The sequence below is a fragment of the Dryobates pubescens genome, chromosome 3, assembly GCF_014839835.1.
Source record: "Dryobates pubescens isolate bDryPub1 chromosome 3, bDryPub1.pri, whole genome shotgun sequence".
In the NCBI taxonomy this organism is placed as follows: Eukaryota; Metazoa; Chordata; class Aves; order Piciformes; family Picidae; genus Dryobates; species Dryobates pubescens.
The window spans coordinates 49,911,536-49,935,432 of record NC_071614.1 but is presented as its reverse complement, the minus strand read 5'-3'; the positions used below and the strand labels follow the sequence as shown (position 1 = coordinate 49,935,432).

Below are 23,897 nucleotides of genomic sequence, written 5' to 3'. Positions count from 1 at the left end.
GCTTCCAGCTGGCTTGGAGAACCATAAGGAGTTGATGCTTGTTGAGTCTCATTCCCTCTTGCACCTTAAAATGCAGAAGGGGAGAGGTGAGGCAGCTGGGTGGGGTGGGACAACATGAGGCCCTGGGGAGGCCACAGCTTGAGTGCTGGGCTCAGGTTTGGGGCCTCTCTCTCCAAGGAGGACATTGGAGCAGGTCCTGAGAGGGGCATCAGAGCTGGGGAAGGGTCTGGGGAAGAGGGCTGGGGAGGAGCAGCTGAGGGCCCTGGGGGTGTTGAGTGTGGAGCAGAGGAGGCTGAGGGAGACCTCACTGCAGCTCCCTGAGAGGAGGCTGCAGGGAGCTGGGCTTGGGCTCTGCTCCCCAGGCTCAGGGGACAGCAGGAGAGGCAATGGCCTGGAGTGTGCCAGGGGAGGGCTGGGCTGGAGAGGAGGCAAAATGTCTTTGGTGCAGGAGAGGTCAGGGCCTGGCAGAGGCTGCCCAGGGAGGTGGTGGAGTCCCCATGGCTGGAGGTGTTCCAGAGCCCTGTGGCCATGGCAGCTGGGGCCAGGGCTGGGTGGCCATGGTGGGGCTGGGTTGCTGGTTGGACTGGGTGATGTTGGAGGCCTTTTCCAACCCAAACCCTTCCCTGGTTATGTGGGCCTGGCAGGGTTCACCCATGGCTGTTTTTCCAGTGCAGGCTTCCCCCCCCGACACATCTTTTGCTTAGGTCTGCAGCTCAGTCTTCCTGCCTGTGCCTGAGTGCTGTGTGAAGATGTTCTCGCACACTGGGGGAAGCTGTGGGAGGTTTCCTACTCTTAGTTGTAAATCCCCCTGCAGAGGCAGCTCTGTGCCCACCATGGTGGAACACATCTGAATGCTTTCCTTACCTCATCCCTGCACACAATGCCATCAATACCTGCTGTTTAAAACTAGCTTTTGTTTTGCTCTTCTGCTTCCTCCCTGGAATCCTGGTTCTGTAACTGGCATGCTGATTTCAGCTGGGGTGTGGGAATGTCCTCCCCTTTGAGAGGAGTACAGGGGATGGAGGTTGCAGAGATACAGGAGCTAAGCTGTGGGTCTCCAGCTGCAGCTTTGTGCAGGTTTCAAAGCACAGAATGCAAACCTTCCACCTTTCAAGTCAGCAGCTTGTGCTCTTGTGGCCAAGAAGGCCAATGGTGCATGAAGAAGTGTGGCCAGAAGGGCAAGGGAGCTTCTCCTCCCCCTCTGCTCTGCTCAGGTCACTCCTTGTGTGTTGTGTCCAGTTCTGGGCTTCTCAGATGAAGAGATGGGGAACAGCTGGAGGGAGTTTCACTTAAACAGAAGCAGAAACTTCTTTGGTGTGAGGCTGCTGGAGGCCTGGAGCAGGCTGCCCAGAGAGGTGGTGGAGCCTCCTCTGGAGAGCTTCTGACCCCTCCTGGGCATTGTGCCCCTGGGCAAGCTGCTGTGGGGGCCCTGCTGGAGCAGGGGCTTGGGCTGGGGGAGCTGCAGAGGTCCCTTCCCACCCCCAGCCTGCTGGGATTTCCCTGGAAACAACCTTTGCACCTGCAGCTCCAGAGGAGCTGGGCTCAGCCCTGCCTGGGCTGGCTCTTCCCCCTGCTGCCTCGGCTGTCAAGCTTCCCTGGCTTCTCCTGATGTCTACAGTCCCTTATCTCTCCTGGTTTCTTCACACTCCTCTCCAGACCTTGCCTCCTTGAGGCTCCCAGCCTTGCCCCCTCTGAGGAGCCTCAGCCCTGTCCATGGTACCAGGGCCATGGCTGGGCCTCAGAGGGGCTTCAGCCCAGTCTGGGCTGTCTCATGGCTCAGCGCCGGGAGGAGTCTTCGCTTCCCCTCAGTGGCTCTGAGCGAGTGTCCCATTTGTCATGCAGCTCTGGAGAGGCAGCAAGAGACATTCCCTGCAGCTTCTCCAGCTGGGTGGACATCTCCCCTCCTCACTGCCCTGCCCACTCTGTGCTCAGTGATCTGCACAGCTCAGGGGAGTCTGTGGATGCTGTTGGTGAGCAGCAGCCGAGTGTTGGTAGGGAAGCAGGAAGGTGTGCCTGTGGCCACGCTGATGGTGCTGCTAGCATGAGAGGCAAAGAGCTCTGGCTGACAGTGCATAGGTGTGGAGGGAGACTCCTGGCACAGAAAACAGAGAAGTTTAGTAGCATTTAACTGCCCCTTCCCTGGAGGTGCTCAAGGCCAGGCTGGGTGAATCCTTGAGCAACCTGGGCTGGTGGGAGGGGTCCTTGTCCTTGGCATGGGGTTGGAACTGGATGATCTGCGAGGTCCTTTCCAGCTGAAACCATTCTGTGAGTGGTTGTGACTGAGGCAGACTGTCATGGCTGGGGGGCTGAAATAGTCCAAATGATGAGATCATGAGAAGACCCTCAGCTGAGAGTGCAGAAGAGATCTGCATGGGTGATGGGAGCCAGGTTCCAGCTGCAGAAGAGCTGTTGGCTGAGGTCTGGCAAAGTGAGCTGCCTGCTAGCACTGCAGGCGTGGAGGAGAGCGCAGGAGGAGTGAATGCTTCAGCCCTGTGGGGAGGCATCCCTGACAAGAGCCAAGGTGCTGACTTCCACAGGAGAGAGCAGGTAGAAGCAGGAGAAGATGAGGTGAGAATCCCTCATTTACAGGCAGGGACCAGGTGGATGATGTGGGTGAGACTGGAGCAGTGTCTGCTGGATCCTTGGGGCTCAATTCTTTGTGTACTGAAAGCAAAACCAAGCAAAAAAAATCATCTTTAGGGGAAAAGTTGTTGATGTGGGAGCTGGTGAGGGCAGCAGGGCAGAAGAGTTGATGTGCTGGGGTGTGAAGAATGCCAGGAAAGGGGAGAGTTGGCAAGGGGGGAAGTGCAGGCTTGAAGCACCTTGAATGTCCCAAGTGAGGAGAAGCTGTCAGAAATGGGAAGCAAAAGCCCAGCAAGGGAGAGCAGCCCACCCTGCAAGCCCCTGGGGCTGGGACACAGGCAGAGTGTGGTGTCAGAGGGTGTAGGTGCTGCCACAGCTGCATCTTAGAATGCTTTGGGTTGGAAGGGACCTTAAAGCTCATCCAGCTCCAGCCTCCTGCCGTGGGCAGGGACCCCTCCCACCAGCCCAGGCTGCTCAGGGCCTCATCCAGCCTGGCCTAGAACACCCCCAGGGAGGGGACAGCCACAGCCTCCCTGGGCAGCCTGTGCCAGGCTCTCCCCAGCCTCACTGCCAGGAATTTCTTCTTCCTCTCCAGTCTCAATCTGCCCTCTCCCAGCTCAAAGCCTTTGCTCCTCATCCTATCACCTCAAGCCCTTGTCAGAATCTCTCCCAGCTCTCCTTCAGGCACTGGAAGGCTGCTCTGAGGTCACCCTGGAGCCTTCTCCTTGCTGAACAGCCCCAACTCTCTCAGCCTGGGCCCACAGGGGAGGTTCTGCAGCCCTCTGATCATCTCTGTGGCCACCTCTGTAACCTCTCCAACAGCTCCAGGTCTTTCTTGTGCTGGGGGCACCATTCCTGGATGCAGTGCTGCAGGTGGGGTCTCAGCAGAGCAGAGGGGCAGAATCCCCTCCCTGTCCTGCTGCCACACTGCTTGGATGCAGGGATAAGAGGATCAGTCCAAGCGAGGAGCGAGCAAAAGGAGTCTGAGGGAAGACACACTGGAAGTCGAGAGTCATGCAGGGGCAGGAGCACTGTGATGGCTTCTGAGCAGTGTGGGGGTCAGGAGCTGGCATTGAGGGGATAAGGAAATGCATCAGGAGTCTGAGGAAGTTCAGAGTTGACAGGAACTGCAGAGGAGGGGGAGTGGGGCAGTGCTGATGCAAGGAGTGGGATGAAAGCAGCCTGCAGAGCATGAGGAGGGAGTGCTGATGTGAAAAGGATGAGGACAGTGAGGAGGCAGGCAGGGATTTAGGGAGAGGAGAGTGATGGAAGTAATGGAGAGAGCATAGCTGCATCCTGGCCTGTGTCTTAGGGCAGTGGGAGAAGGGTTCTGCACCTTGCCTGTCAGAGAATGGGACACAGGGCTGGGTGCTGTGCAACCTTCAGGAACTGCTGGATAGAGCTTGATTTAATTGGGAAAGAGAATTAACCTGACAGGGGGCAAGTCATCGTGGGGGGAACCAAGAGAGAGCTCTGCACAGCCCTTCTGAAGAGAAGTTACCTGGCAGGGGAGGTCATTGTGGGGGGAACCCAGCCAGAGCTCTGCACAGCCCTTCTGCTTGTGAGCAGTGCTGGGCAGGGGGTCCCAATCCAATTCCCCTCCGCCTGGGGAGGTGCTGGACAGAACCTGAAAGCTTTGCTTCTTTGGGAGCTCAGCTTGAGGAAGAACCTTTCCTGTGGGAGTGAGGTGTGTGCAGTGGAGTGTGCTTGTTTGGAATGTGCTCCTGGAGGGTGGCTGTAAAAGGGACCAGGGAGGGGGTTGCAGCAGGCAGGAGCTGCAGCGTCCAGGGAGGAGCAGAGAACGGAGAGGGGAGGCTGCAGCCCTGCTCCTCATTGTCCTGCAGCGGTCTGGTGCAGGCAGCCATCTGCTGCTTGTGGAGCCCTCAGCTCTCCCTGATTGCAGATCAGATTATCAGTGTGGTCCTGTCTGAAATCTGCACTTCTGTCTGGGCTTTATGCTAAGCATGGATGGGGGAGCTCCACGGGCTGGAGCGAGCGGCGCGGAGCGAAGGACGGAGAGCTTTGTTCCACACTTCGGAGGCACGGGGCAGGGATGGGAACCTTCATCCAGATGGCTTCCTCTGTTCTCTGGTTCCTGCTCTCTGCTAATGACAGACTTCTTTCCTGGGATGTGCAATTGCAGGGGAGTTGACTCTGTCCTGGGGAAGGCAGCCTGGAAACGAGCACATCCAGCAAGCATTTTAAGCCCCTTCAGTCAAACAGGATTATGGCTGGGCCGTAGCGCCGGCAGTGGAAATTTCCTCAGCACAGGCAAGCACAGAGCCCCTGCTCTGCTGGCAGCTGCCAGCCCTGCAGCCCAGCCCCTGCAAAGCACATGCTCCTCATAATGTGTTTGTTTGGGGAACTGGAGGTGTGTGTTGCACAACAACAGCGGAAACCCCACCAGATCCTCCTACACTTGGAGCCTGGTGTAGACTGGCTGCTGGCTGTGCTGGGGAGAGGAGCCCTGCAGGGGCCAGGGAGCAGTAGAGCTTCAGTAGGCTGCTCTTGGTCTGGTGTCATTCATTGCTCTGCCTGGCTCATTCCCTTGTGCTGATGAGCTGCTCTGGATGTGGGTGACAAGCTTCTCACCTCGCTTTTCAAGCAGTCTTCTGTCTGCTGGGGCTGGAGGGGGAGCTTGTGCCTCTGCCTCCCCTGTTCCCCAAGCCACGTGGAAGTGGTGATGGTGCAGGGACAAGGTGCTTGGCACCTGTGGGTTCAGTGTGTGCCTCTTCAGTGTGTCAGTTGGTTCAGCAGCACTTTCCTGTTTCTCCTGAGCACCACAAAAGTGCTGTCAGGCCTGGCCCTGCTTCTCTCTTCTACACTGCTTCAGTTCTAGGGCTAGAATCATGGAATGGGTTGGGTGGGAAAGGTCCTCAAAGCTCATCCAGCTCCAGCCCCCTGCCATGGGCAGGGACATCTCCCACCAGCCCAGGCTGCTCAGGGCCTCATCCAGCCTGGCCTGGAGCCCCTCCAGGCAGGAGGCAGCCACAGCCTCCCTGGGCAGCCTGTGCCAGGCTCTCCCCAGCCTCACTCTCAAGAATTTCCTCCTCATCTCCAGTCTCAATCTGCCCTCTCCCAGCTCAAAGCCGTTGCTCCTTGGCCTGTCACTCCCAGCCCGTGTCAGAAGTCTCTCCCCAGCTCTCCTGGAGCCTCTTCAGGTACTTGAAAGCCACTCTGAGGTCTCCCTGGAGCCTTCTCTTCTTCAGAAGTCCCTCAGTGTTTTGGTTTGGGTAGCAGGCAGGTGTGAATTTGCCCCCCAGATGCTCAGTGGTGTGGGGCAGTGCAGCTTGCTCTGGGTCATGGGTAGCTTCTGTGTAGGTTCACTCCATCACTGGTTTGGCAGAGGCTGCTCCTGCTGCATCCAACCTGCTGGCACTGGCTGCTTTCTGGGGGGTGTTTTGTGCCACAGCACTTGGAAGCTGTCCTCAGTGACAGGAGTGCCTGAGCTGCTAATTTTAGCTACACCTAGAGCTGCTGCAATTCCAGCAGGGCTGAGGCTGGTTGTTTTCCAGGCTGTGATCATGCCTTGAGCTTTCTCAGAGCGGGAGCCCTGAAATGCCTGCCAGTGGCTGGCAGCTGGGATGCATCCTTCCATCCCACACCGAGCTCCCAGGTGCAATGTGATGCTGATGCATTTATGCCACAGGAGCTCCAGCTCCTTCCCTCCAGCACATCATGACAGAGCTGATGCAAAACGAGGTTAGTGCCATTTCCTCCTGCCCCTGAACCCACCCAGGAGGGTGCTGATGCTGTCCAGTGCTGGGCTGCCAGGAGCTGGCTCATCTCCTGTGGGCCTTGGCTGCTGTTGATGATGATGTCATGAAGGTGCTTTTTCATGGGGGAGGGAAAGTACTACTGCTGTGTAGAGACCTTCAGAGGTGGCTTGCTGAGTTAGAGGTGAAAACTGACAGGCTGGGACCACCAGAAGGATGCAGAACTGGCTTGATAGCCAAAGAGTGGCTGTCCATGGGTCCAGGTCCCAGTGGAGGCCAGGGACAAGCAGAGTCCCTCAGGGATCAGTCCTGGGACCAGGCTTCTTCAACATCTTTGTGGGTGCCATGGACAGTGGTACTGAGTGCACCCTCAGCAGGGTTGCTGATGACACCAAGCTGTGTGGGGCAGCAGACAGCTGGAGGGAAGGGATCCATCCAGAGGGACCTGGACAGGCTGGAGAGGTGGGCACAAGCCAACCTCAGGAGGTTCAACAAGACCAAGGGCAGGGTCCTGCAGCTGGGTGGAGGCAATCCCAGGCACAAATCCAGGCTGGGCAGGGACTGGCTGGAAAGCAGCCCTGAGGAGAGAGCCTTGGGGGTGCTGGGGGAGGAGAAGCTCAGCAGGAGCTCTCAGAGTGCACTTGCAGCCCAGAGAGCCAAGCAGAGCCTGGGCTGCAGCAAGAGAAGTGTGGCCAGCAGGGCCAGGGAGGGGATTCTCCCCCTCTGCTCAGCTCTGCTGAGACCCCACCTGCAGTACTGCCTCCAGGTCTGGAGCCCCTATGACAAGAGGGATCTGGAGGTGCTGGAAGGTGTCCAGAGAAGGGCCAGGAGGATGAGCAGAGGGCTGGAGCTGCTCTCCTGTGAGGACAGACTGAAGGAGTTGGGGCTGTTCAGTCTGGAGAAGAGAAGGCTCTGAGGTGACCTCATTGTGGCCTTCCAGTATCTGCAGGGGGCTACAGGAAGGCTGGGGAGGGACTGCTCAGGATCTCAGGCAGTGATAGGACTGGTGGGAATGGAATGAAGCTGGAGGTGGGGAGATTCAGGCTGGAGGGGAGGAGGAAGTTCTTCACCATGAGAGTGGTGAAGCCCTGGAATGGGTTGTCCAGGGAGGGGGTTGAGGCGCCATCCCTGGAGGTGTTTAAGGCCAGGCTGGATGAGGCTCTGGCCAGGCTGATCTAGTGTGGGGTGTCCCTGCCCATGGCAGAGGGCTGGAACTGGATGATCCTTGTGGTCCCTTCCAACCCTGACTGACACTATGATAGTATCTGGAAGCCACTCCAGAACAGGAATCACTGCAGTGCTTGGAGAGGAAATGGCTTCCACCACTTGGCACTGGGCTTTCCCATCACAACTGGAATGCCACTGAAAGGTGAAGCCTGCAGTGCAACTCTGCATTCAGCTGGGAACAGAAGCAGCTCTGTGTTGGAGAGAGCTGAGCTGTGGTGATGAGCATGGCAGCAGCCTGCTGGGGGATGCCTTCTGTGAATTCCTGCCCTGGTAGCGGAGCTGATGGCTGATGGATTGCTCTGCTTGTCCTACTTTTGGCAGCTGCTTCAGTGTCTCCCTAGGAATACTCAGAATCACAGAATTATTCTGGGTTGGAAAAACCCTCTGAGATCATCCAGGCCAACCCCAACCCAGCCCCACCATGGCCCCAGTGCCATGGCCACAGGGCTCTGGAACCCCTCCAGCCATGGGGACTCCACCACCTCCCTGGGCAGCCTCTGCCAGGCCCTGACCTCTCCTGCACCAAAGACATTTTCCTTCCTCTCCAACCTAACCCTGCCCTGGCACTCTCCAGGCCATTTGCTGTCCTGCTGTCCCCTGAGCCTGGGGAGCAGAGCCCAAGCCCAGCTCAGAATTGGTGATTTACAGAAGTGCCCTGTGAGAGCTGCTGTAGAAGAGAAGGTTCTGGGTCACCACAGCCACACTCCAAATCAAGCACTTGGGCAAAATGAAAGGTTTGGACATTCCTCTTCCCCCAGAACACAGAGGTCAGGATGCTTGCCCCAGGCTCTGTCTGTGAGGGTTTGTAATCAATCCCTCCCCGAGCGTGGAAGGAAACCGGAGAGGGCTGAGAGCAGCAGCTCCTGGCTGAGGAAATGACATAACAGGAGGGGAATGGAAGGAGGATTTTGGAGGGGAAGACCTCAGTTTGGGAAGTGTTTTTAACCACCTTCTGCAACAAAAGTGGATGGAGGCCAGCAGTGCAGCCACTTCACTTCTAATGGCACAGCAGGGAGCTGAGCTGAATGTCTGTGGCTCTCCCTGCTCTGTGAGCCAGGGAGGATTCATTACAGCAGGGATCAGATGGCCTGCAGAGATACCCTGCAGCAGCCCAACCACTCTGCTTGCTGGGCACCAGTGGTCAGCCCTGGGTGGTGTTGCTTTGGAACCAGACCAGTCCAGTAGGGCCCAGCAGCTGAGTCTGGCTCTGCTGTCTCCATGGCAATTATCTGATCACTTCTCTCCACCAGCTGGCCAGGCTTCTCCCTGTGTCCTTTTGGCCTTGGGGAGGTCTGGCCTATTCTGGTCTGGTCTGTTCTGTTCAGCAGGTGGCATTAAAAGTGAAGGAAATGATTGCTGACTGTGAAATCCTGGAGTGGGGCAAGCCCAGGAGGGGTTCTGGCCCCTGAGGAGCCCAAGGTTTCCCTGCAGATTGCTGCAGCCAAGGCTGAGGTTAGCTTTGCCTTGGCAGAGGCCATGCTGGTTAGACCAACTGGCTGCCAAGTCAAGGTGTGAAGAGCTTCCTCCTGGCTGTGGCCCTGGGGTGTGCAGGATGGGGAAGGACACCCAGACTGCTCTCTCCAGGATCAGTTTCTCAAGGACTTGAGAGTCTGTTTCCCACACTTCTGTCACTGCTTTAGCAGCTCTTGCAGGCTCTTTGGGTTTGCTAGGTGGTGGTGGTGTTGCTGCTTCAGAAGCCAAGCAGAGGTTGCTCAGCTGCCGCCTGGAGGAGCTCAGCTGCCCTGCTGTGCCTCAGCAGGGCCCAGGCCCAGCGGCCAGGGCAGGGAAAGGGTCAATTTTAGCCTTTCTAAAACGAAGCTGCAGTGGGTAAGGAGGAAGGAATGTATTAGAGGCTTTCAACTGCTTGAAAGCAAAAATAGAGCAAAGAGGATGAGGACTCCTTGCCCTGCCTGCCTCCCCGGCTCCCACACTGCTGTCTGGCGCTGCGCAGGGCCAGGCTTAGCCTTTCCCTTCCCCTGCTGCAGCTGGGGAGCTTGGGCTGCTCCTTCCTCTGGAGGCCGGGCTGGGGGCTGGGGGTGCCTGCTGGGCAGCCTGGGTGTTGGGCTTGGTGTAGCTGGTTGCTGGGGTGGGATGTGTGTGTGCTTGGCTCTGTTCCCTGCCCTCACCAGCTGCTGTGGGCCGCTGCTGAGCGGCAGGCAGGTCAAAGGCGGTGCTGTGCCACCCTCCCTGGCTGCTGTTCTGCTCCTCTGCAGGGGAGGTGGCTGGCTGTGCCACACTGGGGCAAGCACTGCTCCAGGCACACTTGCATAAGGTAAAGATCCAATCCTCTGCTGCAGGCCTGGCACTGAACACCTCCCCACTGGAGCCTGGGGACTCCATTTGTGCTGCTCCTGCCCTTGTTTTCCCCACACCCTTTGTTTCTGTGGGGGTGCCCAGGTCATCCTCAGGATGGTCAATTACTCAGTTTCTGCCTTCCTCCTCTTTTTGCTCCTCCACATAAAACCAGAGCCTGTTGCTTTCCCCCCTCTTCTCTGCCCAGAGCAAACAGTGCAGTCATTTTGGGGGCCAGCCTGGAGTGTGATCAATACATTTCCTCCTGTAGCCAGTGCCCCTTGCAGAGGAGGGAAGCAGAGATCCAGTTAGAGCACAGAGAGCTGGGGATTGGTGCTGCTGTGGAAGTTCTGCAGGGCTGGGCCAGGGGGAACCTCCTGAGGCTCAACAGGAGCAGAGTCCTACAGCTGGGGAGGAGCAGCACCATGCACCAGGACAGGTGCAGGGTTGGGCTGCTGGGAAGCAGCTCCCTGGAGAAGGACCTGGGAGTGCTGGGGGACAGTAAGTTCTCCATGGGACAGCAATGGGATCTTGTGGCCCTGATGGCCAGTGGCTCCTGGGGTGCATGCAGAAGAGAGGCCAGCAGGGCCAGGGAGGTTCTCCTGCCCCTCTGCTCTGCCCTGCTGGAGCCACATCTGGAGTACTGTGTCCAGCTCTGGGCTCCCCAGCTCAGGAGGGACAGGGAACTGCTGGAGAGAGTCCAAGGGAAGCTATGAGGATGCTGAAGGGCCTGGAGTAGCTCTGTGAGGAGGAAAGACTGAGCCCTGGGACTGGGCAGCCTGGAGAAGAGCAGCCCCAGAGGGGATCTGAGCCATGTCTGTAAACATCTGAGGGGTGAGGGGCAAGAAGGGACCAGGTTCTGTTCTGTGCTGCGCTGCCCTGTGACAGGACAAGGAGCAGGGGACACAGACTGGAACCCAGGAGGTTCCACATCAACATGAGGAGAAACTTCCTTGGTGTGAGGCTGCTGGAGGCCTGGAGCAGGCTGCCCAGAGAGGTTGTGGAGCCTCCTGCTCTGGAGAGCTTCCAACCCGCCCTGGCCACTGTGCTCCTGGGCAAGCTGCTGTGGCTGCCCTGCTGGAGCAGGGGGCTTGGGCTGGGTGAGCTGCAGAGGTCCCTTCCCACCCCCAGCCTGCTGGGATTCTGAGCCCTGCACATATCCTTGTGGGCAAAGAAAGAGAGCAGGTTGTGTGAGTGGGGCTGGGAATGCCTGGCAAGGAAATGATTAATTACAGTAATGAAGTTAACTACCAGAGCAGTGCTCTCATTCCAGCAGCTTTGCAGGCCCCAGGTGCAGCACAGCTCAGAGCTTCACCCTGGCTTTGTCTCTTTTGTTGCAGGCTCTGGATGTTGACAGGACTGTTCTCTACAAGATGAAGAAGTCTGTCAAAGCCATCAACATCTCTGGTCTGGGTAAGTGCCTCCCACTGCTGCTGCAAGGTGCAGGAGTCCAGCAGGCAGCTTTCTGCACCAGGAGTCACCTGGGCAGCTCTGGCAGAGGAACCCAGAAGTTGTGGCTCTCAGCCTTGAGCTGTCTGCTGGGTGGTGAGCTCAGGAAGGATGAAAGGAGGTGAGGCAGCTGCACCTCCTTCCACCAGCCCTGGGCCACCTGCTCCTTCTGCCACTCCTGCAGCTTGGCAGATGCCTGGGTGAGATTTTTAGCTCCTCTGGAGGTGCAGATGGAGAGAAGTCAACTTGCCTGGGATTAGCTGCTCAGGTGGAGCACTGAGGTGTCTGCACTGAGGGCATGGGAGGGGTGGATGACTCTTTGGCAGCAGTGAGAGGCTACCTTGGCTTTGCTGCCCTGTGGAACCTCGCCCTTCCTGGTGGCTTCCACTTATGGATGTTGGGAGCTTCATGACAGGAGAGAGCTGCTGCTGAGCTAATGCCCACAGTCAGGTCCTGCCCTTACAGAGCTGTTGCTGCTTGCATTGCTGTGAGTCACAGAGCCATGGAGGTGTTTGGGTTGGAAAAGGCCTCAGAGCACTTCAGGTGCAGCCCTCAGCCCAGCCCCAGCGTGGGCAGGAGTGCCAGGCTCAGGGGTGGTGTGTTTATCTTCCTGGGGAGAAGAGCAAAAGCTTTGGGCTCAGCAGCATTCTGAGGCCAGGAACCAGCACTTGCTTGGGCTTTGTTCTCCTCCTGCAGTTCATGGCGGGCAGAGCTAAGGAAGCCCACATGGTGTGGGGACAAGAGAGGCCTTGGAGGGGCAGCAGATGTGGCAGGGCTGCTGGGTGGCTTGGTGCTCAGCTCTGGGGCAGAGCAGCACTGCTGCTGTGCTTCCTAGCAGCTGACTGGCAGGGAGCTCCCTCCTGCCCAGCATAATGAAGCTGTTGTCTCTGGATCCTGGAGGGGCCAGGTGAAGGCAGATCTGGAGCTGTGTCACCTCTTGCAGAGTTCTTTGGCACCCTTGCTTGTGCTTTTTGCTCCGCTTGGGTTTGTTGCTTTTTCTTTTCATCTTGCTTTTCAGCTGCTTGCCTGCAGCTGAGACTCAGCTCCCTTGGTAGTGCAGAGCTCAAAGCTCTCCAGTGTTTGCCTGAAGTCAGTACCTGGCCTGCTTGGCAGATCCATGCTGCCCAGTCTTGGCAGGGGAGTGGTTTTGGAGGCATTCTTCTGCCACCAGCAGAAATAGTCCCAGTCCAGTCCCTTGGCAGCACTTGGGGTTTCTATAGCAAGCAGAAGCTGTGGCCCTGCACCCCTGAGGACTCAGCTCCTGGAGCTGCAGTCAGGCTCTGGCTATGAAGTCACATTTAGGCTTTCTCTTTGTAATGTGGGAGGGGAGGAGCAGCTGTGACTGCAGCCTGGACAGGGTTCAGCTTCTTCAGAGAATCCCAGAGTGGCTCAGGCTGGAAGGGACCTCAGAGCTCCTCTGCTGCCAGCTCCCCACCATGCCCAGGGACACCTCTCAGCTACACTCAGCTGCTCAGGGCCTCATCCAGCCTGGCCTGCAGCACCCCCAGGCAGGAGGCAGCCACAGCCTCCCTGGGCAGCCTGGGCCAGAGGCTCAGCTCCCTCCTGCTGCAGAACTTCTTCCTCAGCTCCAGCCTGACCCTGCTCTGCCTCAGCTCCAAACCCTTCCCCCTTGGCCTGGCTGCAGACCCCCTCAGGAGAAGTCTCTCTGCAGCCTTCCTGCAGGCTGCCTTCAGGCCCTGGCAGCAGCTCTGAGGTGCCCCTGGAGCCTTCTCCTCTGCAGGCTGCACAGCCCCAGCTCCCTCAGCCTGTGCTCCCAGCAGAGCTGCTCCAGCCCTGGCAGCATCCTTGTGGCCTCCTCTGGGCTCTCTCCACAGCTCTGTGTCCTTCTGCTGCTGGGGACCCCAGAGCTGGAGGCAGGGTTGGAGGTGAGGTCTGAGCAGAGCCCAGGGGCAGGATCCCCTCTGCTGCCCTCTGCCCACCCTGCTCTGGCTGCAGCCCAGCTCACAGCTGCCTGGGGGCTGCAGGAGGCACTGCTGGCTCCTGGGGAGCTGCTCAGCACCCCCAGGTCTGTGTCTTCCTCAACAAAAGCCTCTGGCCCCTCACACAAACCTGGCTCAGATACCTTTTTAGGATAGAATCCCAACCATTGTTTGCAGAGGATCAGCCTGGCTGTGTCCCTGTGCAGCCTGCTCTGGGTGGAGGTGTCCCTGCTGCCTGCAGGGGGATTGGACAAGCTGCCTTTGGAGGGGCTCTTCCAACCCAGTGCACTGTGTGGTTGTGTGTGTGCTAAGCTCCTGCTGGTGATGCTGAGGCATCTTAAGCCCAGCTCAGTGCTAGGACTCAGTCTGGGGAGCTGAATGTCTGCACTCCAAGTGTCTTCCCCCGGCTGCAGAGTCAGCGTTCAGGGTAGAGCCTGCAGCGTTCCTTGTCTGTGTCACTTCAGCTCTGCACTTGCAGCGTGGCAGTTGGTAACTGCAGGGTGCCACAGCCCTGCTCCCCAGGGCTGCCTGCAGTGTGCTGGAAGTGAAAGAGGATTGGTGGCTGCTGGAGAAGTCAAGTTGTTGGCTGGCCCTGCAGCGGGGCCCTGCGGCGGGGCCGTGCCTTGCTGTTCAGCCGGCTGTGTGGAGCAGGCTGCGGGGCTCAGGCCTTGCATCAGGAGCCTGCTGGTGTTGGGGTGCCCCAAAGGGCTGGCCATGAAACCAGCCTGTTGCTTGCTGGGGCAGAGTCAGCTCCTTGAGGCAGTTTCCAGGCTCTCTGCTGGCCCGGGAGAGGAGCTCTGTTCTGATTGATGAGTGATTAGTTTGCTAGGGGCTGCTTTCCCCTCCCTCCCTGCCTGCCTTTGAGGTGCTGGGAGCTGGGCACAGCTGGCACAAGGAGTTTCGGCTTCCTCAGGTGCCAGCCTGGCCTGCTTTGTCCATGTGCTGGAGCTTGACGTGAGCACTAGGCTGGGGGCTCAGAAAGGCTTCTTGGTTTGTCCCCCAGGTCCCCCTGGCAGGGACTTTGGCTTCCCAAGGCCCCTGGTGTCCTGGGAGTGAGTCAGGAGGAGCAGGGGAGGCTGAGCCCCTCAGCTCTCCTTCACACCGAACCGGGGCAGCCCGCTGCACAGTGCCTCTCTTGGCTGGGCTTCAGCTCAGCCCCTGGGCCGAGGGAGGCTTTGTGCCCCTCAGGTGTGTGCTGAAGGACTTGCAGCCCACACTGTCTCAGAAAGGAGTTCAGTTGTTGTGAGCCAGAAGGGCCCTGGAGCAGAGCTTGGCTGTGGCAGGTGCAGGCTGCAGGGATCCCCACTGCTGCTCTCAGCTGCAGAGCTCACACAGCTGAGAGCTCCGTCCCCATCTCTGCTGCAGGGTCTGGTCCCATCCCCTAGGATGACCTGAGAGTCTTGTGTGGTCTTGCAGTGACAGGATGAGAGGGGATGGACTGGAGCTTGAGCAGGGCAGACTGAGGCTGGAGATGGGGAAGAAATTCTGTGCAGTGAGGCTGGGGAGAGCCTGGCACAGGCTGCCCAGGGAGGCTGTGGCTGCCTCCTGCCTGGACGGGTTCAGGGCCAGGCTGGATGAGGCCTTGAGCAGCCTGGGCTGGTGAGGTGTCCCTGCCCATGGCAGGGGTTGGAGCTGGATGAGCTTTGAGGTCCCTTCCAACCCAGCCCAGTCTGTGAATGTCTGAATCTGTTGCCCTCTGCTCCAGAGCTCCAGGACTCTGCCACCACAGCTGCTCTGTGTCTTTGTGCAGGATGCAGCTGAGCACAGCAGCACACAGTTAAAAGCACTGAGGGGAGGCTCTAGCAGCTCATTAGAGGAGCTGGGAATGGCTCTGTGGCCTCTGGCACGCTGCACAGACGCTGTGGCTCTTCCTGGGGTGGACACTCACCAGACAGCTGTCACCTCTTGAGGACACCTGGCCCTCTGCAGAGCATCTGGGTGGCCAGGTGTGAGGCAGGATGAGTGAGATGTCTGGCACAGCAGGGCTGCAGTACAGATGGGAAAGGTTCTGGTGTCAAGGGAACAACTCCAACAAGAAACCCTCTGGAAAGGTGGTGTTACAACCCCCTTCAACTCCCCCTGTCCCTGAGCTCTTGCAGCTGAGGCTGTTTGCATCTCTTGCTCTCTCTGCAGCTCATGTGGAGAATGAGGAGCAGTACACACAGGCCCTGGAGAAGTTTGGAGGCAACTGTGTGTGCAGGGACGACCCAGACCTGGGGACAGCCTTCCTCAAGTTCTCTGTCTTCACAAAGGAATTAACTGCACTCTTCAAGAACCTGGTAAGGCCTTCAAGCAGAGCATGCTGAGGTGTTCAGGCTGCCAGAGGTGCTGGCTGGGACCGGGCACAGCCCTTCCTGCTGAAGGCAGTTTGCCTTTTGGCTGTGACAACATTCCCTGCTTAGGAAGGTGTCTCATGGCCTGGCCTTCCAAAGCTCAAAGCTAAACAGAGCCCCAGGCCCACCACAGGACCCCAAGCCACCCCACCCCCTCAGTCTCCTTCCAACAGCTCTCATGTCTGAAAGGTTCTGACAGTGAAGCAGTTGGAGCACATTGTAAGGACAAGAGGGGATGGATGGAAGCATGAGGAGAGCAGCGAGGCTGGGGAGACTCTGGCACAGGCTGCCCAGGGAGGCTGTGGCTGCCTCCTGCCTGGAGGCATTCAGGGCCAGGCTGGATGAGGCCCTGAGCAGCTGAGCCTGGCTGGGAGGTGTCCCTGGGCATGGCAGGGGGGTGGAACTGGATGGTCTTCGAGGTCCCTTCCAACCCATTCCATGATTGTATGAGTTCAGCAATCTCCACATCAATTTGCTTTGAGGTCCCAAAGCTCTCTTTGCTTTACCCTCTGTCCATGCTGCTTTTGCTTGACTGCTCCCCACCTTGTGTTTAGCAAGGGAGATTTGAGTCTCCCTGCAGGAGAGAGGCTCTTCCTTGAGTCAGGAGAGCAAAGCCAAACCTAATGCTTCAAGGGCAGTAGTGCCCACTGGGCACCAGCCCCACAGCTGAAGCCAGCAAGGCTTAAAACCCCCCTTCAGGAGCCAGCTGGGAGAAGGGGAGCTCTGACCTGAGTGGGGAGTGCTCAGCTTCTCCTTAGTCAGAGCAGGTTCTGCCTACACCCCACCAGCTGCAGCACTGCCCATGTCTGATGGTGTCCCAAAGCTCCTTGAAACCACAGCACTCCTAAAGCAGGGGAAGGAAGGGGAGGTGACCCAGCTCCCTAGCAGCATTTCCACGTCCCTGCCTGCTGACATCAGAGGGATGGAGACACATCCAGTGCCCCTGTGGGGCTGGCACAAAGGCTGTGCTTTGCAGCCAGCTGCTCACAGGCAGCTCTCTGGGGAGTGTTTCCAGCTGATGGGATTGAGGGCAGTCCTCCCTCTCCTCTCCTCTCCTCTCCCCTCCCTGCTGCTGTCCTCCCTGCTGCCCCAGGGGTGACCCTGCTGAGAGGGCCTGGCCCCTGTGGGCTGCTCAGCAGTGAAATGGGAGCCACATTGATTGACTCTGGGGGTGTGCAGAGGCCACCCAAGGTCACAGCTGAGTGCCAGGCAGGCTGCAAGGGACATGGAGTGGATCTCCTCATTCCTGGTCACCAGAGCCCCTCTCTCTCATCTGCTCATGGCAGCAAGCTGGCTGCATTAGGCAACTGCAGCTGAGCAGTGCCATGGCTAAGGGGGGTAGGGTTAGAAGCTCCAAGCTGCACCCCCTCCCCAGATAAACCTTTGGGAGCTGCTCTTCTTCCCACAGCCCAAACCATGCTGCCACTGGGACAAGCCCCTGAGCTCCTCACAGCACTGATTACTGTCTGAGAGAGATGCTTTGGGCAGGAGTAACTTTTCCTTCCCCAAACATGGCCCTGGGGTGCAGGCTTGGCTTCCCTTTTCCTACCCCCTGAGCATTTTGGGTGTCTTCTCCCAGTCCTTTTGCTGCTTTTCCACCAGCAGCTCTGGGCTTGTGCTTCAGTTTGTGTGTCCAGGAAGGAGGGTTTTCAGTGAGACAGGAGCCTGAACTTCTCTTTCAGTTGGTAATTCTGACTGTCTCTGGGTTTGCAGCATGGCACAGACATGAATGTCATCTGCTCTGGGCTTTACAGGGCAGTAGCACAGACACCACCTCCCCTTTCACACTGACTGGGGAAGGGCAGGTCTCTGAGGCTCTGCTGCCCCTCAAGGCTCTGTGCTGGATCCAGTGCTGTTCAGGATCTTCCCCAATGCTACGCACAGGGAGATGGAGGCACCCTCAGCAAGCCTGCAGATGGCACCAAGCTGAGTGGTGTGGTTGGTAAGGCTGAAGGATGGGCTGGGAGCCAGCCAGAGGGGCCTGGGCAGGCTGCAGAGGTGGCTGAGGAGAACCTCAGGAGGTTCAGGAAGGCAAAGTGCAAAGTCCTGCACCTGGGTCCTGCACCTTGATACCAGTCCAGGATGAGGAGATTTGAGAGGAGCCCTGCAGAGAAGGCCTTGGGGGTGCTGCTGGGGGAGAAGCTGGGCAGGAGCCAGCAATGGGCACTGCCAGTGCCCATTGCCAGAGCTGGAGAGAGGGGATCCTGCCCCTCTGCTCAGACCTCACCTGCAGGGCTGTGTCCTGCTCTGGAGCCCTCCACCCAGGAAGGACCTGGAGCTGATGCAGAGGGTCCAGAGGAGGCCACAAAGATGCTCAGAGGGCTGCAGAACCTCTGCTTTGGGGCCAGGCTGGCAGAGTTGGGGCTGTTCAGCCTGGAGTAGAGAAGGCTCCAGGGAGACCTCAGAGCAGCCTTGCAGTACCTGGAGAGGCTCCAGGAGAGCTGGGAAGGGACTGTGCAGAAGGGGCTGTGGGGATAGGATGGGAGGCAATGGCTTGGAAGTGGAGCAGGGCAGGGTTAGGTTGGCATTAGGAGGAAGCTCTGCACAATGATGCTGGTAAAATACTGGCACAGGCTGCCCAGGGAGGCTGTGGCTGCCTCCTCCCTGGAGGGGTTCCAGGCCAGGCTGGATGAGGCCCTGAGCAGCCTGTGCTGGTGGGAGGGGTCCCTGCCCATGGCAGGGGCTTGGAGCTGGATGAGCCTTGAGGTCCCTTCCAAGCCATTCAGTGACTGTTGAGTGGTGTGACAAGCCCTGGAGAACAGCTGGAAGGAGCCTGAGGTGCAGGGCTGTGTGTGGCCATGAGCGGCACAAGCTCCTTGCACTCTGAGTGCTGAGGTGCCCAGCTCTGGGTGCTGTGAGCAGCTTGGCAGCAGAGGCTCTCTGCCTGCTGCTCCCTGGCAGTGCTGAACATTGATTTAGTTGTGAACAAGCTCCTCAAAGCCCTGGCCAGGGCCATGCAGCCTGCAGCTGGGAAAAGCCACCCTGGGAGCTGCTCCTTGGGCCAGAGCCGTGCCTGGAGCTGCCCAGGAGCCCCACGGCTGGGGGGGACATGTTCAGGCTGCAGCAGATGCCAGGGCTCTGAACACTGGCAGAGCTTTAGGGCTGCTGTCAAGTTATGCTCTGTCAGAGGTTTTGCCTTTGTTTGCAGGAGCTGATGTGTTCTGTCAGCTCTGGGCCTGGCTGGCATTCAGAGCTGGAGCTCTGAAGTGCTGCTGCAGAAAGATTTGCCTCACGCTTGTAGAGGAAGAGTGAAGCTGTTCTGCTGGCTTCCATCTTCCATTGCTTGAATGGAAAAGGTAACAGATACCAGGGGGAGAAAGGTAACAGATACCAGGGGGAGAGATCTTTATTATAGAGCAACTCCTCCATGCCCAGAAGCTTCTTCCCAGTGTGGAACAGGTCTCTGAATCCCAGAATGGCTCAGGCTGGGACCTCAGAGCTCCTCTGCTTCAACCTCCCCTCTGTGCTCAGGGACACCTCTCAGCTACACTCAGCTGCTCAGGGCCTCATCCAGCCTGGCCTGCAGCACCCCCAGGCAGGAGGCAGCCACAGCCTCCCTGGGCAGCCTGGGCCAGAAGCTCAGCTCCAGCCTGACCCTGCTCTGCCTCAGCTCCAGACCATTCCCCCTTGGCCTGGCTGCAGACCCCCTCAGCAGAAGTCTCTCTGCAGCCTTCCTGCAGGCTGCCTTCAGGCCCTGGCAGCAGCTCTGAGGTGCCCCTGGAGCCTTCTCCTCTGCAGGCTGCACAGCCCCAGCTCCCTCAGCCTGTGCTCCCAGCAGAGCTGCTCCAGCCCTGGCAGCATCCTTGTGGCCTCCTCTGGGCTCTCTCCACAGCTCTGTGTCCTCCTGCTGCTGGGGACCCCAGAGCTGGAGGCAGGGTTGGAGGTGAGGTCTGAGCAGAGCAGAGCCCAGGGGCAGAATGCCCTTGGTCAGGGCAGACTGAGGCTTCACAAAGATGTTTGGTGGCTGAACCTTCAGCAGCTGCTTCAGTTCTGAAGGACTCTTCTGAGTTCAGAGCATCAGAACCAGGTACAGATGAGCAGGTCTGAGGCTGCAGTAGCTGGTGTGGAGCTCAGTGAGCTGAGCTGTGTTGTTTCTGGCTTTCAGTGGTACACCTGGGTGAAGCTTGGCTTCAGGGTGTGGGCAGAGGAAGGAGTCCTTCCTAATTGACACTTGTAAAGCAGAAAGCAAGATGTAGCAATTCCCCCTGAGTGGCACAGGTTCAGCTCCACTTGGAATCTGAGCTTTATTTCCTTGCCAAAAGGATTCTGATCCAGCTGGAAGGGATTCAAAGGACAGTCACCAAAATACTGGTCAGGGCTTGGGCAGGTTGGCTCCTGAGGGAAGCTTAGGAGAATTGGAAGGGTCTGGGTTGCCTCACAGAGAGCTGTGAGTGTGGAAGGAACAACAGAGGCCAGCAGACAGCTGGGTGCCCTGGGGCAGCCCTAGATGGTGTCCCAGAGAGGGCAGGAGGAGCTGCCCCTGGGTTAGCCTGGCTTAGCAGGGCTGCTCCGGGGGCTCTGCCCGGCCAGGGCTGCTCTCACCTCAGCTCTCCCCTGCTCTGCCTTCCACTCTGTGCTTCCAGGGATGCTGGGAGGGATGCCTGCACCTGCACATCCCAAGAGGGTTCCCAGCCTGCACTCTGGGTCTGGGGGTGGCACAGGAGCTGTTCCCAAGCAGTCCATGGGGGCAGCATTCACAGAATCCCAGAGCTGCCTGGACTGGGAAAGCCCTTTGGGATCATCAAGTCCAGTGATTAGCCTGACCCTGACAAGGCCTTGAGTGAACCATAGCTCTAAGCACTACATCTACAAGGTCCCTAAATGTCTCCAGGGAAGGGGACTCCACCACCTCCCTGGGCAGCCTGTGCCAATGCACTCGGTGCCCTCTGCCAAGGCCTTTTGCTAGGCAGCAGAGCCAGCAGCGCCTTGTGGGCACTTGGTGGTGGTCAGGGGCTGCTTTGCTGGAGCCACTTCTCCTGCAGCATGCCTGGGCAGTGGCTGGTGTCCCACCTCAGCCACCTCCTTGGTGGGGTGCAGGTTGTGCTCTGGGTCACACCACAGTGCTGCAGATGAGGCAGGGCACAGGCACAGCAGGAGGGCAGCGCTGTGGCCTTGGGTGTGAGAGGAGGCTTGGCCAAAGATTGAGTGATGCCAGGAGTTGCTTCCTGCCTGGAGGTGCTCAGGGCCAGGCTAGATGAGGCCCTGAGCAGCCTGGGCTGGTGGGAGGTGTCCCTGCCCATGGCTGGGGGCTGGAGCTGGGTGACCTTTGGGGTCCTTTCCAGCCCAGCCCCTTCTGTGATCCTCTGGAGTCTGCTGGTGGATGATTTGCTGAACCCTCAGTGGTGGATGCTGATGGCTTGAGGCTCTGACAGGCAAGCTGTGTCTCTCCTCCAGCAGATGTTCTGACTCCCCCTGCTCCCTGCTGTGCTGGCTGCTGCAGCTCCCGGGGCTGGGCAGCCTCTGGGGGGTGTGCAGTGCAGAGGCACTTGCCAGGAGATATGGGAAGAGCTTGGGGGCTTGGCAGCAGGCAGTGCTGCCTCCCTCTCTGCACACCTGGGGTCAGCACAGGGACTGCACCTGGAGCTGAGCTGGGACAGCAGGAGCCTGTGGGACGCTGCTGGCCTGCCTGAGGGTTAGGCTGGATGGGAAATGGCTGAAGGAACTCTCTGCCCCTGTGGAAGTGTTTAGCTTCTGAAGCAGTGGACAGGCTTTGGGTTGGTTGTGGGAAGCAAAGGCTGCGGAGATGCTGCAGGCAGCAGCAGCCAGAGCTGCTCTGGAAGAGGCCCTGCAGTCACCAGCAGGGCTGGGACATGAGGAACCTCAGCCCCAGGCCCCTCAAGTGACCTGGGGGTCTCCTTTTGCCTCTGCAGACCTTGGCTGCCTGTTGCCTGTGCCCTCCCTTCTGGCAGCTCCAGCTCTGTTTGCTGCTAGGTTTCCCCTCCTGCCATTTCTCCTTGGCCTGCTCTGAGTCTCCTGCAGCTTAGGAAGCTTGAATTTGTTGCCCTGTCTCTGCCACCTCCTCCTGCTGGAAGGTGGCAGAGGAAAGCTGCCAGCCTGGTGAAGCTGCAGGGCTGGAAGCCAGGTCAGGCTGGGTGTTGACCAGCAGGAGCTGGCTGGTGCTCCTCTGAGGCAGGGTGGCTTCCACTGCTGCTGTGAGCTTTGCCTGCACCTTTGTGCATCCTTCTGCTCAGAGGATACTGTACAGCAGGAGCAGTGCCAGTGCAGAGGCAGCTGAGCACATCTGAACTCTGTGTGCACACAGGAGGAGCTGCAGCAAGTCCCTGGGGGGCAAAAAGGGGGTCTGCAAGCTCAGCCAGCTCAGAGGCAGCTGCTGAAGGAAGCAGGGAAATACGAGAGGGGAGCTCAGTCCGGGGGGTGGCTGCACCCCGTGGGCCAGGCCTCTGCAGTGTCTCCATCAGGGGCCTGGCTGAGGGCAGGGAGGCTCCCCCAGGGAGGCTGCAGAGGGCACTGAGCTGGGTGGCAGTGGAGGTCTGCTGGAGGGCAGGGAGGGCCTGCAGGGGGCCCTGGCCAGGCTGGCTCAGGGGGCAGTGGGGAGAGGGTCAACAAGTGTTGTGCACTTGGGGCACAGCAGCCCCATGAAGGCTCCAGGCTAGGGGCAGAGTGGCTGGAGGCTGCCCAGCAGAAAGGACCTGGGGGTGCTGGGGGACAGCTGCTGAAGAGGAGCCAGCAGTGCCCAGAGACCTGTGGCATCTGGGGCCACGGTGGGGTTGGGTGGATGTCAGACTGGATGGTCTCAGGGGGCTTCTCCAGCCCAAACCACTCCCTGGGCTGCCATTCTGGCTGTGCCTCTCCATGGCTGTCCAGATGCCATCTGTCTGCTCCTGGGTTTGGGGTTTGTGCCCTCAGTTCTGTGTGACTTAAACCTTTGCCCTTTCCTCCATCTGCCTGCGGCCCGCAGCCCGGCTGCCCCGTGCCCGGCTGCCCCGTGCCCGGCAGCCGCGTGCCCCGTGCCCGGCTGCCCCGTGCCCGGCTGCCCCGTACCCGCAGCCCGGCTGCCCCGTGCCCAGCAGCCGCGTGCCCCGTGCCCGGCTGCCCCGTGCCCGGCTGCCCCGTGCCCGGCAGCCGCGTGCCCCGTGCCCGGCTGCCCCGTGCCCGGCTGCCCCGTGCCCGCAGCCTGGCTGCCCTGTGCCCGGCTGCCCCGTGCCCGGCAGCCGCGTGCCCCGTGCCCGGCAGCCGCGTGCCCCGTGCCCGGCAGCCGCGTGCCCGGCAGCCGCGTGCCCGCAGCCCGGCTGCCCCGTGCCCGGCAGCCGCGTGCCCGCAGCCCGGCTGCCCTGTGCCCGGCTGCCCCGTGCCCGGCAGCCCCGTGCCCGGCAGCCCCGTGCCCGGCTGCCCCGTGCCCGCAGCCCGGCTGCCCCGTGCCCGGCTGCCCCATGCCCGGCTGCCCCGTGCCCGCAGCCCGGCTGCCCCGTGCCCGGCTGCCCCGTGCCCGGCTGCCCCGTGCCCGCAGCCCGGCTGCCCCGTGCCCGGCTGCCCCGTGCCCGCAGCCCGGCTGCCCTGTGCCCGGCTGCCCCGTGCCCGGCTGCCCTGTGCCCGCAGCCCGGCTGCCCCGTGCCCGGCAGCCCCGTGCCCGGCAGCCGCGTGCCCGCAGCCCGGCTGCCCTGTGCCCGGCTGCCCTGTGCCCGGCTGCCCTGTGCCCGCAGCCTGGCTGCCCCGTGCCCGGCAGCCGCGTGCCCGCAGCCCGGCAGCCCCGTGCCCGGCAGCCGCGTGCCCGCAGCCCGGCTGCCCCGTGCCCGGCAGCCCCGTGCCCGGCTGCCCCGTGCCCGCAGCCCGGCTGCCCCGTGCCCGGCTGCCCCATGCCCGGCTGCCCCGTGCCCGCAGCCCGGCTGCCCCGTGCCCGCAGCCCGGCTGCCCCGTGCCCGGCTGCCCCGTGCCCGCAGCCCGGCTGCCCCGTGCCCGGCTGCCCCGTGCCCGGCAGCCGCGTGCCCGCAGCCTGGCTGCCCCGTGCCAGGCGCCGCGTGCCCGCTGCCCGGCTGCCCCGTGCCCGGCTGCCCCGTGCCCAGCAGCCGCGTGCCCCGTGCCCGGCTGCCCCGTGCCCGGCTGCCCTGTGCCCGCAGCCTGGCTGCCCCGTGCCCGGCTGCCCTGTGCCCGCAGGCCGGCTGCCCCGTGCCCGGCTGCCCTGTGCCCGCAGCCTGGCTGCCCCGTGCCCGGCTGCCCTGTGCCCGCAGCCTGGCTGCCCCGTGCCCGGCTGCCCTGTGCCCGCAGCCCGGCTGCCCTGTGCCCGGCTGCCCTGTGCCCGGCTGCCCTGTGCCCGGCTTCCCTGTGCCCGCAGGCCGGCTGCCCCGTGCCCGGCAGCCGCGTGCCCCGTGCCCGGCTGCCCCGTGCCCGGCAGCCGCGTG

General features: G+C 60.4%; 1 protein-coding gene across 1 annotated transcript in view; it reads left to right on the top strand.

Annotated features, from left to right (window-relative positions):
- Nucleotides 1–23,897, top strand: part of ASAP2 (ArfGAP with SH3 domain, ankyrin repeat and PH domain 2) — a 69,089-nt gene that overhangs the window by 4,550 nt on the left and 40,642 nt on the right. The window contains exons 2-3 of the mRNA XM_054180128.1: nucleotides 11,159–11,231; nucleotides 15,341–15,486. Of these exons, the coding sequence (XP_054036103.1) occupies nucleotides 11,159–11,231; nucleotides 15,341–15,486 (219 nt within the window). The remainder of the gene's footprint in view (nucleotides 1–11,158; nucleotides 11,232–15,340; nucleotides 15,487–23,897) is intronic.